At 41.4% G+C, this 12,851-nt stretch overlaps 1 protein-coding gene across 5 annotated transcripts in view; it reads left to right on the top strand.

Annotated features, from left to right (window-relative positions):
* The window catches only part of NOL4 (nucleolar protein 4), a 406,127-nt gene that overhangs the window by 238,577 nt on the left and 154,699 nt on the right, over positions 1 to 12,851 (top strand). For all 5 annotated transcript variants that reach the window (XM_073679225.1, XM_073679222.1, XM_073679220.1 and 2 more), the window contains exons 3-5: positions 852 to 963; positions 1,828 to 1,940; positions 7,352 to 7,484. In XM_073679225.1, coding sequence (XP_073535326.1) covers positions 852 to 963; positions 1,828 to 1,940; positions 7,352 to 7,484 — 358 coding nt within the window. The remainder of the gene's footprint in view (positions 1 to 851; positions 964 to 1,827; positions 1,941 to 7,351; positions 7,485 to 12,851) is intronic.

Genomic DNA, 12,851 nt, shown 5'->3' with positions numbered 1-12,851 from the left:
ATGGGGACAGCGCCGATAATGTCTGTAAAGCGCTGTGGAATTAATGGCGCTATATAAGTGAGTAAAATAAATAAATAAATTGGAGCTGCTGGGGCCTGGGACTGATTGGAAAATTGGGCCATCAGTAAAACTGTCATAAAATACAGTATATTAGTAAGCTCAGTTATTTTCAGTTTGAAACACATTCAAGCAACTTTTTATTTGGCTGGAAAATTTCTTTAACAGGGATTAAGGGGTTCAAATTTCCTAAACGGGTATTCCAGCTCTACAGAGCTTAACAGCTAGAACTCTCAGTCCTCTAAAAAGCCCGGTGGAGGTTTGGATAATCCACTTTATCAGACTGTTGCCACTGTGTGTTGATGACTTCTGGCTTGTGAGCCACTTATCATGGGAACCCGGTCTCAAATCTTCTAATATCGGTTCTGCACCTGGGTGCCGAGTTCTGTGAGCTTCTGCTGAGACGGCCTCAGGTAGATGATAGATATTTTACTTTATTCTAACACAGCTGGGATGCCCTTAATGTCACAAATTAATTTCTAGGAATAGTGATACTCTGCATCACTACTATGGAGATTGTCTGGCTGTAGGATTGATTAGGCACCACGTGACAATGAATGTGGCACCAATGCCATGTGGACAAAGCACAGTGGTGTCCCCATCCTTCTGGCCATGTTACGTGTGTGTTTTCTGGTATTAGAATTTCACACTTGTATTTTCCAGGAAAATGTTTCTCTTCTATAAAATACATAATCTTGAGTTAATCGTGTTACTCTTTTCTAGGGAAACAGATTTTGTCATTTTCACTTAATGTGGTGCTTGATGTTACATGGTGTCTGTTTTATTTCTTTTAGATTTCAGAGACATATGCCTTCCTTCCCAGAGAAGCAGTGACAAGATTCCTAATGAGCTGCTCGGAGTGTCAGAAAAGAATGCACTTAAATCCAGATGGAGGTGAACACAAAGGTAAGAGAATAACCCAATATACTTGCACACTCTTACTACTGTTATAATGACGTAATGGTCAGGATACACAGTATACCGTGGCTGTATACTGCACTTATATGTCTTCATAAATTGTATTGGAGCAGACATGGAGAGGGTTGTAGGAAAGTTTACTTGACAGGGCTGACTCTTTCAAGTAACCAAAGCACAGATGACTCTATAATGGGGTTTGGCTTTTCTCCGGCTTTTCTCGGTGGAGACTATACACACATTTTGCAGTGTACAGTAGCCACTATCACCTGACAGTTACAATCAGTATACATGCATTGGCTTGTACAAGAGTCACATATACTAGTACGTTTCCTGACATGTGATTGTCACACAATAACCAAGCAAATGGGGTAAAAATAGTCCCAAGTAAGGCTATGTTCACACTTTGCATTTTTGCTATTTTTTTTTCTCTGCACCAAAAACGCTGCGTCGCTTTTTCATATGCGTTTTTACTTGTGTTTTTCTTGAATTAATTGGTGGAAATTGCTGCAAAAACGCTGAAAGAATTAACACTCTGCGTCTTGGCCAAAGTTCAGCAGTGCGGTAAAAAAATACAGCATGTGCATGAGATTTCAGAAAGTATGTTGGTACTGTAAGACATAGTTTATTTTACACATTAAGTAGGCTGCTTAAAATAGGCAGCAAAAACATTGTTAAAACGCCAGGTGTGAGCATACCCTAAGTCATGCGACTCCGTGACTTAGGGTATGGATGTTATTGTGTGACAGTCTGTATCAACAGTCTGATAATAAATACATTGAAATGTTTAAAAAAAGTGAATATGAGTGAAAATAAATGCATGGATTATCAACGCTTCAATTTATTTTTCTACAGATAATGGCAAACCACCCACACTGGTAACCAGCATGATCGACTATAATATGCCAATTACAATGGCTTATATGAAGCACATGAAACTGCAGCTCTTAAATTCCCAACAAGACGAGGTAATGTACTGTATGGATATGGTTCACAGACGTCTGTATTCTATCTATCTATCTATCTGTCTGTCTGTCTGTCTGTCTGTCTGTCTGTCTGTCTGTCTACGTAAATGGGTTGTCCAGTCTAAAATGATAAGTCTGCAGTCACTCTGTGTGACTGCAGACTTTTGAATCCACCCAACGCTTGCACTGTGCACTGCGGGGATTCACTGGTTTCCGAGCCGGGCACAGCGGTGATGTATGCGTTATACATACTCCTGGCCTCGCTCCAATCACTTGTATAGAGCAAGGCTGTGCCAACTGAACGGGTGCGCCCCTAGATGGGGCGCAGCCTCGATCAATCACTGACAGTGGCATTTACCACGGGCTTGCCGAAAGCGCATCACAAGTCCCTGCTATGTATAGCACAGGCGATTGGACTGTCGCTGCTTCAAGTCTCCAAAAATAAACTATTAAATAAAGCACAAAGTGAAAAAAAGAAAGTTTTAAAAAATATAAAAAAAACCCACAAAAAAAAAAACAATTAAAAAAAAAACCACATCTTTGGTATTGCTGCGTTTATAAATGTCCGATCTATCAAAATATAAAGTAACTTTATTATAAATAAATAGTAATAACCTTTATTAAAAATTTAAACTGATAAAAGAAGTTTAAAAATGGGGAGATATGTGAGAAAGCGACCTCACCAATCCAGGAAGCAAAGTAATATAAGAAAATGCCTGCAGAATCCCAGTGGAAGATGTCACGACTCAAAACTGCTTCTTATAATTAAGTCATATTGTGGCATAAACAGGCACAACAGAAGCCATAATAAAGACCCTTGATTTGTAGTAGATAGTGATGAGCGAGTATGTTCGGTTAACCCTTTCGACGAGTATTTGACCGCTTTAATACATGTGAGGAATGCAAAAGAAACAAGCATTCCTCACATGTATTAAAGCTGTCAAACAGTCGCAAATGCACACGGGAGTGATTCAAACATATCACCGAGTACGCTGAAGATACTCAGTACTCACCTGAGTATACTCGCCGAAAGGGTTAACCGAACATACTCACTCATCACTAGTAGTAGACAATATATGCCAATAGCCAATATGATCACAGCAGAGTCTACAATAATAACACAAAATAGATTATGGGTAATATCTGCGTAATGCTAAGTACACACACATATGAAATACTTATCTAGACAACCTGGAAAGGTGAGAAGAGGTACCCCAAAAGAAAGGGTACATCTCCTCACCTTTCCAGGTTGTCCAGATAAGTATTTCCTAGACCGTTCCTCTTTTTTTATATGAAAATATAAAGTACATTAATCCAATCGATAAATGGCGTAGCGAGAAAAAAAATCAAAACACCTAAATCACGTTTTTTTTGGTCGACGCAGCTTTGCAATAACGGGCGATCAAAACATCGGATCTACCCCAAAATGGTATCAATAGAAAGGTCAGCTCAGCACACAAAAAACAAGCCCTCACCCGGCCCCAGATCCCAAAAAATGAGAATGTTACGTGTTTCTGAAAATGGCGACAAACTTTTTTTCCATACAAATTTCTGAATTTTTTTTCACCACTTAAACAAATAATAAACTACATGTTTGGTATCTGCGTACTCTTACTGACCTGGAGAATCATATTACCAGGTCACTTTTACCATATAGTGAACATGGTAAATGAAAGATCCAAAACAACAATTATGGAATTTCACTTTTTTTTTGCAGTTTCACCTCATTTGGATTTTTCCAGTTTTCCAGTACACTATATGGTAAAATCAATGGTGTCTTTTAAAAGTACAACTTGTCCTGCAAAAAACAAGCCCTCCTATGGCCATATTGACAAAAATATAAAAAAGTTATGACTTTTGGAAGAAGGGAAAAAAAAAACGGAAAATCACTTGGGGTTTGAAGGGGTTAAGAAACTCACAGACTCCATTGATGGAAGACTCATGACAATCATCTGATCGCTTGTGCTACACATAGCACTGCTATGTGTAGCAGAAATGCACATCTGTTATGAACACGAGCCACGGGGCGCTGCTCATAACAGATCGGCAATGACAACCACAGGGTTCTCCTGCAGACCCTCGGCTGTCATGCCAACCCATTGGCGTCCCTCGATCATGTGACAGGGGTGCCTATGGGTGGGGTTTGTGATGCGCATCCGGTTTGCGCTAGTTAAATGCCGCAGTCAAAGATTGACAGCGGAATTTAACTTGTTAACAGCGGCGGGTGGATCTCGATTCCACCCGCGGCTGTTAGAGGCACATGACAGCTGATCAGATCAGCTGTCAAGAGCTGGAAAAGATTCAGGCTCAGTGCCGGAGCCCGCATCAAAGAAGGGGAGGCGACCTATGACGTACTTAAAAGTCATAGGTCGTAAAGGGGTTAACAGATGAAATCAACAATTGAGATGAGAAAATTTACGTTTTTCATTTAGTTGCATAATAATTCTGCACGCTAATAGTTGCCCAATAATTATACACACACAGATATTCTCCTAAGAAAGATAAAACCTCACTTTTACTGTCTTAAATATTCAGGTTTATTAATCCTTTGGATTGACCGACAGCACTGTAGTTGCTCAATAATAACATTAATCATGAAAAATACAAATTGCCTAATAATTGTGCACACAGTGTATATATATATATATATATATATATATATATATATATATTATCTTGTGCTATGCTTCATATTGCATAGTGTAACTGTAGAAGACTATGTAATGTTAGATTTCTATATCCTTACTTCCAACCTGCTGTGTCATTAGGAATCCACAGCATCCTTCCATATGTTACATTTTAATACCACAATATTCTCATCAGATGACACAGTGTCTTACCAGGTGAGTAATGTCCATAAGAAGAAATGGATAGAAAATCAAGTTAAAAATTAAAGATATCAAATTCACCTTCATGAAAATTCAAGCCCTGAGAGCATTTCGTATTTAATTTCATTATCCGTGATGCCTCTTTCTTTAGTAAACTTTTTCTCCAGTCACCCCCACATTTGGGTTTATTAACTTTCTATATTTCAAAGAAGACAAAAAAAAGTAAAAGGGGTTATCCACTATGCAGACAACCACTTCTGAATCCTAATATTTTTCACCAGTAAAATAATAACAATCATTCTCACCTCTGGTGCCAGTCTAGCCAGAGCTGTGGTGTCGGAGTCGTGAAGTCGGAGTCGGTGTCCATTTTGGTGGAGTCGGAATCGGAGTCGGCATAAAATGGACTGACTCCAACTCCTAAAATATATAATAAATTGGGTACAATAGTTCAATGCAGTTTGTGGGGAATATTTTTCCATAAGAATTTATGAACGTTATGAAATGTCCTATAAATGTCTGTCCTATTCCTGATCTAAGGGTCTAGACTTTTAGCTGAGATGAATCTGTGCTGCAGTAAATTTATCACTTAAACATGAGCCATATATGAGGGAGTCGGAGTCGTGGAGTCGAAGTTAGAGTCGGTGTCATGGAAATTGAGAAGTCGGAGTCAGAGGTTTGGCTTACCGACTCCACAGCCCTGCTTTTAGCGGTGTTGACACTGGTTCTCCCGGGGCTAGCATGACACGTTATGACACGTTGTTATGCCACGCCATCCCTGTGGCAAATCAGCACTGGCTTCTTCCTCCTCTCTTATGGACGTAATTGACATCCAGAGGTGAGGAGAGGGCAACAGTAGCTCTCACTTCCTCCAGTTGTCTTGATTTGTTCGAAGGAGGATCGAATGATGCCAGTGCTGATTGGTCACAGAGATCGCTTGACATGGTCGCAGGGATCACGTGACATAACAATGTCATGCTAGCCCTGGGAGGGCCAGTGCCAACACTGCTGAAATGGCATAGGCACCGGAGTGTTATTTTACTGGGATTCAGAAGGGATTGTCCGAGTAGTGGACAACCCCTTTAATATAACCAGCGTGAACCTTGGAGAAGTGTTTTGCAGCCCCAGAAATAGTGATAGTCTTTTTTATTATAAATATCAGAAACGTTTACCTCTTTTGCGATTTCTATTCTTCCCACACTGAAATTATTTGCATATAAGTTTTTCCCTTTATTTTCCGCAACATCTAATAATCTTTTGTTATATCCCATGTCAATTAATCAATTTTTTATGTTGTTGCTTTGTTCAGAGAAAAGGAAGGGGTTAGAGAAAATTCTTTTAGCTCTTACCATTTCATCATGTGGTATTGCAGAGGTGGTATGTTTGTGATAACAAGTTTTTGCTCCCAAGATCATATTTCCTGAACATGGTTTTCTATACATAGTGATACGGACCATATTAGTATTAGAGTCTCCTATTAATTGTTAGTCCAGAAAAAAAGATATTTGATGTAACAGAATTAGTGAAACTTAAATTACAGTTATTATCATTAATATATTTCATGAAATCCGGTTTGGCCGTCTCATTGTCATTCCAAACAATGAGCAAATAAATCATCAATGAAATGTCCATAGCAGATCACATAATCAACATATGGATTATCATGGGAAAGAATGTAAATTTCCTCCCATACCACATACAAGTTTGCCAAAGAGGGTGAGAATTTTGATCCTATTAGGCGCTCTAGATATGCAGGAAAAATGATTTATCAAGCATAATAAAATTATGTGCTTGCAAAACTTCAGTTGCTGATATTCAGAATTGTTATATTCCCGTAGTATGGTCACTGTATATGTAGTTACATAATGTGCAACAGCTGCAAGCGCCAGAAGATGTGGAATGGAAGATTATAGGCTCAGGACGTCAAATGAAAAAAATGACATATTGGCCGTCCACTTAAAGTCATCAAAAACAGCCAACATTAGGGTTATCCTTGAGATAGCCCAGAATACCTTGAACCAGTTCTTGTAAATGATCATTCACTTAGGCACTGAGTATCACTTTAAAAAACCCAGAACCCCAAATGATCAGGCTAAGAGGTGATGGGAAGGTTTTTTTTATGTATTTTTGGTAAGCCTTAAAATATGGCCATAATGGGATGTTCTGTCAGTAAGTATTCAGATTCATCTTTGCTTAGGACACAAAGCTCAAAACCATCAATTAGAAGCTTTTTCAATGACTCTTTAAAAGCTGGAATCAGATCTTCCACCAGTTTGTGGTAAGTGGTAATATCATCTAAAATACCAAAAACTTGTTCCTTATGGAGATGCGCAGCCATAAACACCACCGACCCTCCTGTATCTACATGTTCTGATTAAGACCTTGCGGTTGAAACGCGTCAGCAGATATGTGTCACCACACTGCCTAATTAGATTTTTATAAATTGATATCTTTTCTGGCCATTTCTTCTTATGGACATTACTTGCCTGACTGGTATCGCAGTAAATGTGGTTGTGGAGAACTGAATTGGTGGGCGAATATTTTTCTTCAATCTGCCATCTTACCATGTGATCTCTGGGTTGTCTGCAGGATGAAAGTTCTATAGAAAGTGATGAATTTGATATGAGCGACTCCACCAGGATGTCAGCTGTAAACTCCGACCTCAGTTCTAACCTTGAAGAAAGGATGCAGAGTCCGCAGAATCTTCATAGTCAACAAGATGGTAAGTAAGCCTGAACCAATTGCTTCTGTTATGGTGATTCCGATACAAAATAATATTATAATAATTAAATACATGATGGTTGGGCTGTTAGCAAACTCTTATGCATATCCCATCATCTTTTAGTGATTACTACCATGATAAGATGTGACCCAATAACTTCGTACCCCAGGTGCTATTCTTTTGCTCTGTGAATGGTAGAATTGTCTTTTTACTACTATGAGCAAAAAGGGTTGATACACTCAGTATACTGATAACGGTGATCATTATTATTATAAATGATCCAGTCACCATATATAAAAACGTTTTTGCTTATTAGGAGATTGCTGACATGATTACATTGGCGGATATTCAGAAATCAGCTTTCCTATGAATACTCATCTGCACTGTGGCATTTTTATATGTAGATGCTGTACCCCTTCCCTGAAAGCTAGGTGAAAACTATATATCACCAGGTGTCTATGCTATTTATACATACATAATGCCTATACTATATGCACATACACAGCACATACAGGTGCATATCACTAAATTAGAATATCATCAAAAAGTTAATTTATTTCAGTTCTTCAATACAAAAAGTTAAACTCATATATTATATAGAGTCATTACAAAGAAAGGCTTCCTAAGTGTTTAGAAAGGTCCCTTAGTCTGTTTCAGTAGGCTCCACAATTATGCGGAAGACTGCTGACTTGACAGATGTCCAGAAGGCAGTCATTGATTTCCTCAAGACTCTGGGACCTTGTGGAGTGTGAGTGGATTTCAGACATATTTATCTATAAAATTATAAAGTTATATAAGGTTGTTAAAAATTGCAGACCTCTCCACTCTTTGTAGGTGGGAAAACTTATATATATATATACACTGCTCAAAAAAATAAAGGGAACACTTAAACAACAGAATATAACTCCAAGTGGATCAAACTTCTGTGAAATCGAACTGTCCACATGGGAAGCAACACTGATTGACGATCAATTTCACATGCTGTTGTGCAAATGGAATAGACAATAGATCAGGGGTCTCAAACTCAGCTGGGTATATGGGCCGCACACGGAAAAACATTTAATTTTGGGGGGCCGCATTATTTGCAGGACAAAGTGACATTTTTAGTGATACCATTTTTTTTTCTATACACCTTTTGAACAGGTCCCCATATTGCAGACATGTCCCCCATCCAGGTCCCCATATTGCAGACACGTCCCCCATCCAGGTCCCCATATTGCAGACACGTCCCCCATCCAGGTCCCCATATTGCAGACACGTCCCCCATCCAGGTCCCCATATTGCAGACACGTCCCCCATCCAGGTCCCCATATTGCAGACACGTCCCCCATCCAGGTCCCCATATTGCAGACACGTCCCACATCCAGGTCCCCATATTGCAGACACGTCCTCCATTCAGGTCGCCATATTGCAGACACGTCCTCCATCCAGGTCCACCCCCCCATACTGCGCACAGGTCACCCCCCCCCATATACTGCGCACAGGTCACCCCCACATATACTGCACACAGGTCACCCCCCCATATACTGTGCACAGGTCACCCCCCATATACTGCACACAGGTCACCCCCCCATATACTGTGCACAGGTCACCCCCCATATACTGCACACAGGTCACCCCCCATATACTGTGCACAGGTCACCCCCCATATACTGTGCACAGGTCGCCCCCCCATATACTGTGCACAGGTCACCCCCCATATACTGTGCACAGGTCACCCCCCCCATATACTGTGCACAGGTCACCCCCCCCTCCCATATACTGTGCACAGGTCACCCCCCCATATACTGTGCACAGGTTCTTCCCCCCCCCATATACTGTGCACAGGTCACCCCCCCCAACATATACTGTGCACAGGTTCCCCCCCCCATATACTGTGCACAGGTTCCCTCCCCATATACTGCGCACAGGTCACCCCCCATATACTGTGCACAGGTCACCCCCCCATATAGTAATTGCATTAAAAGGAATCTGTCTCCACGATTATGTAGTGACACCCGTTTTCCAGCAATGACATCTTCTCCCTATGCAATGAAATAAATAAATCTGTCGATCAGCAGCTTGTGTGAGGGTAAAGAACGGATCTCATGACTATAGCAAATCCTTTCGTATTAGCAATTACATTGCTCTGCAGCAATGAAAACTGTATATTCTCCAAGATTGCGGCATTGCTGAAATCTAGCTGGGGTCAGAGAGGGCTTCCTTTGCCCTAAAATGGAGGGGAAAACCCTTTTTAAATTAGTGAGATCGACTTTCCTAGTTCAGGGACCTTGGAACTAGTGACGTAACTTGAAGCTTGCGCGACTCAATGCAAACGCTTCAACAGTACCGCCAACTATAGCAACTGTTTAATTGTAGTGCTCTTTTCACATGGGCCAAAGGGAATTCCTACACTGTTGGAGGTTTGATGGACTGGTTAGTCTCTTGGCCACCTGCCTTAAAAAACAACTTGCACTGATAATAGCAGTCCTGCATTATCAGTGCAGTTTCTGAAGTTAGAAAAGAAGCAGGACATTTGATGATATCATAGACACACGGTCAAAAGTCTTACACCTTCTGGAATTTCTGGAAGAACAGCAGAGGAGAAGATTGACTGGTGAGTCTTCTATACTGCCCCTGCGACTGCACCTCTTAGTTATGCTCATGCTTGGAACCATGGCTGTGGATTCGGTAAGCCAAACCTCCGACTCCTCAATTTCCATGACACCGACTCCGACTCCCTCATACATGGCTCATGTTTAAGTGATAAATTTACTGTAGCACAGATTCATCTCAGCTAAAAGTCCAGACCCTTAGATCAGGAATAGGACAGACATTTATAGGACATTTCATAACTTTCCCAAATTCTTATGAAAAAATATTCCCCGCAAACTGCATTGAACTACTGCACCCAATTTATTATATATTTTAGGAGTTGGAGTCAGTCCATTTTATTCCGACTCCACAAAAATGGGCTCTGACTCTGACTCCATGACCCCGACTCCACAGCCCTGCTTGGAACCTATGCTTTCTCCTCTTATCTGCCCCATAAGAGAAGGCCCTGGTTACACCGCACAGAACTTGTTGTAGCCGGCCTGTGGCCAGTTAGCCTTAGTTGTACATTTCATCTGCCTTTAGAAATGAGAATGAGGAAATGTGAAAAGTGACAGTGACATTGCCGGGCTCTGATGGATGTGAGCTGTGCTGTAGCAATGGCTGCACTCAAAATGCCTAAAACATGTTATATAAATTATACTACTTCTCCAGTCCCATCATTGAGGACATACTGCATCAGGAGTGTGTGCATCATTACCCTTCTCGTCAATTTGGCAATTAAGGGTGAAGTTAGAAGAGTGGGAGTCTGGCAGTGTAATGAAAGTGTAATGAATATTACATGCATATTCAAGTTGGTCAGAATGAGGCAAGAACGGGATTTTTGCAAACCACGGCAGTTGGAGAATTTACACTAATGTGCCAAATACAGTGCAGTAAATGTATGTGGTTTTGTAAAAGCTGAACCCACTTTAGGAGAAGAAAGAAAACTGAGTGTAGGTATATGAGAAAGTGTGGGTCTGTGTGTTCCTAGATTTGGGCTTTACATGGGCATTACAGTAAGAACAAGTTATCACCTCTCCAAAGAACGATCCTCGGCCACTATATTCATTCTCTATGAGACGGCACGAGGTAGCCAAACACAACATCTGGCTATCTCCAGCAGTTTCATTGAGTGAATGGAGTGACAGTGCTCATGTTCAGCCACTGTTCTATTTAAGCAGGAGACCCCTACTGATCTAGTAGTCACCTATCTCGTGGTTACGTGATCATCTGTTCTTGCTTGACTACCTTATTAAGGCTATTGTGCCACAGAAGAAGAGACTGGTATTAACATTCAGTTGCGCCAAAATACTTACATTATTGGTCGCGTGAACCTTGCTGTGGCACATGTAGTCGATGCCGCTGGGAAGGGTGCCGCGCCTGAGCTAGGAAACTACCAAAACGGACTGTTATATTCCTTCCATACTTGCGGAAATATAATCAAAACAAACTCGGTTAGGGTCCAATGAGCCCCAAGCGACTAAAAGTTGAAGGGTTATTTCCATCTCAGCCATTCACTATGCCATTCATTTCTATTGGAGTTACTAATCAGCGTAGCTCAGCCGCTCTCCACTGTTTTCTCAGCTTCATCTCCTGTGGTTAGTGCTGGACGGAGAGGTTACTGTCTCAGTCATAAAGAATGAGAGATTGGAGATCAGATGTAAATAATCCTTTAAAAGTGTTGTCTGGAGTGGGGTCGCTGTTAAAGATCTTGCATTAGGGTCCAGGCGCATCATGTTCCACGCACCTCTGTGTGGTTGACATTGGAGTAGCATTTACTTTTGGATCAACTTCTGTTTTTTTTATATGAACTATAAGGCACATTGCTATCTATCTGTCTACAAATGTACTGTTTTATCTGGAGACAGAGCAAGTAAGTGAATATCCAACTTTTAATATGAAATAACATTTAGGTCAAACATGTGATGTGTCACACTGTCACAGAATACTGGAGGTAGGGGGCCTAAGCTGACCCTAAGCTGGGGCCCTGACTAATCCCTCATCCTGGAGTTACTGTTAAAGGTACAGAGGTCCAGGCCGCCAGCGTAACCCCTACCTTCTGAGGATCCCTGCACCTAAGTAATCTAGTCCTGAGAAGGACCCCGATCACAACAATAGGGAACCAGAAATAATATGCCCACACACAGTATTTAGACGAACGAGACAGTACAAGGGAAAAACCAAAACCACCTTGCATACAACTTCTAAACAACTACAACAGAGGGAACACCAACGGGAAAGGAGATAAATGATAAAGCGAGGAAAGGGAAAACACACTTCCAAATACACTTATCTCAGCAACTCCAAACACCACGATCCGCTCTGTAAGTCTGAATGAAAAGCTTTCACCGACACCTCCCAAACAGACCTGCAGGAATATAAAGGAGTCTCACTAAAGAAGCATTGATTGCAGCTGGGCGAGGCTGGACCTAAGCTAGCCCAGAGAGAGAGAGAATTAACTCCTACACTGCCGAGAAAACACAAAGCACCAACAAGTCAGCTGCGAGAAGTCAGGCTGTGTACTCGTGACGATCTTCGTGGCAACACACCCGTGACAGTACCCCCCCTTCTACGAGGGGCCTCTGGACCCTCAGGGCCAGGTTTATCCGGGTGAGTCGTGTGGAAGGCCCGAACTAATCGGTCTGCGTTAATATCCGACGCAGGAACCCACATCCTCTCCTCAGGACCATACCCCTTCCAATGAACCAAGTACTGAAGGGACCGGCGATTAAAGCGTGAATCAATGACCCTCGATACCTGGAACTCCAAGTTACCATTGACAACCACAGGAGG

Source organism: Phyllobates terribilis, unplaced genomic scaffold (genome assembly GCF_046119375.1).
Source record: "Phyllobates terribilis strain yellow unplaced genomic scaffold, ASM4611937v1 Scaffold_4__5_contigs__length_816908805, whole genome shotgun sequence".
NCBI lineage: Eukaryota > Metazoa > Chordata > Amphibia > Anura > Dendrobatidae > Phyllobates > Phyllobates terribilis.
The sequence above is the reverse complement of the archived record's forward strand: the minus strand, read 5'-3'. Positions and strand labels throughout refer to the sequence as shown.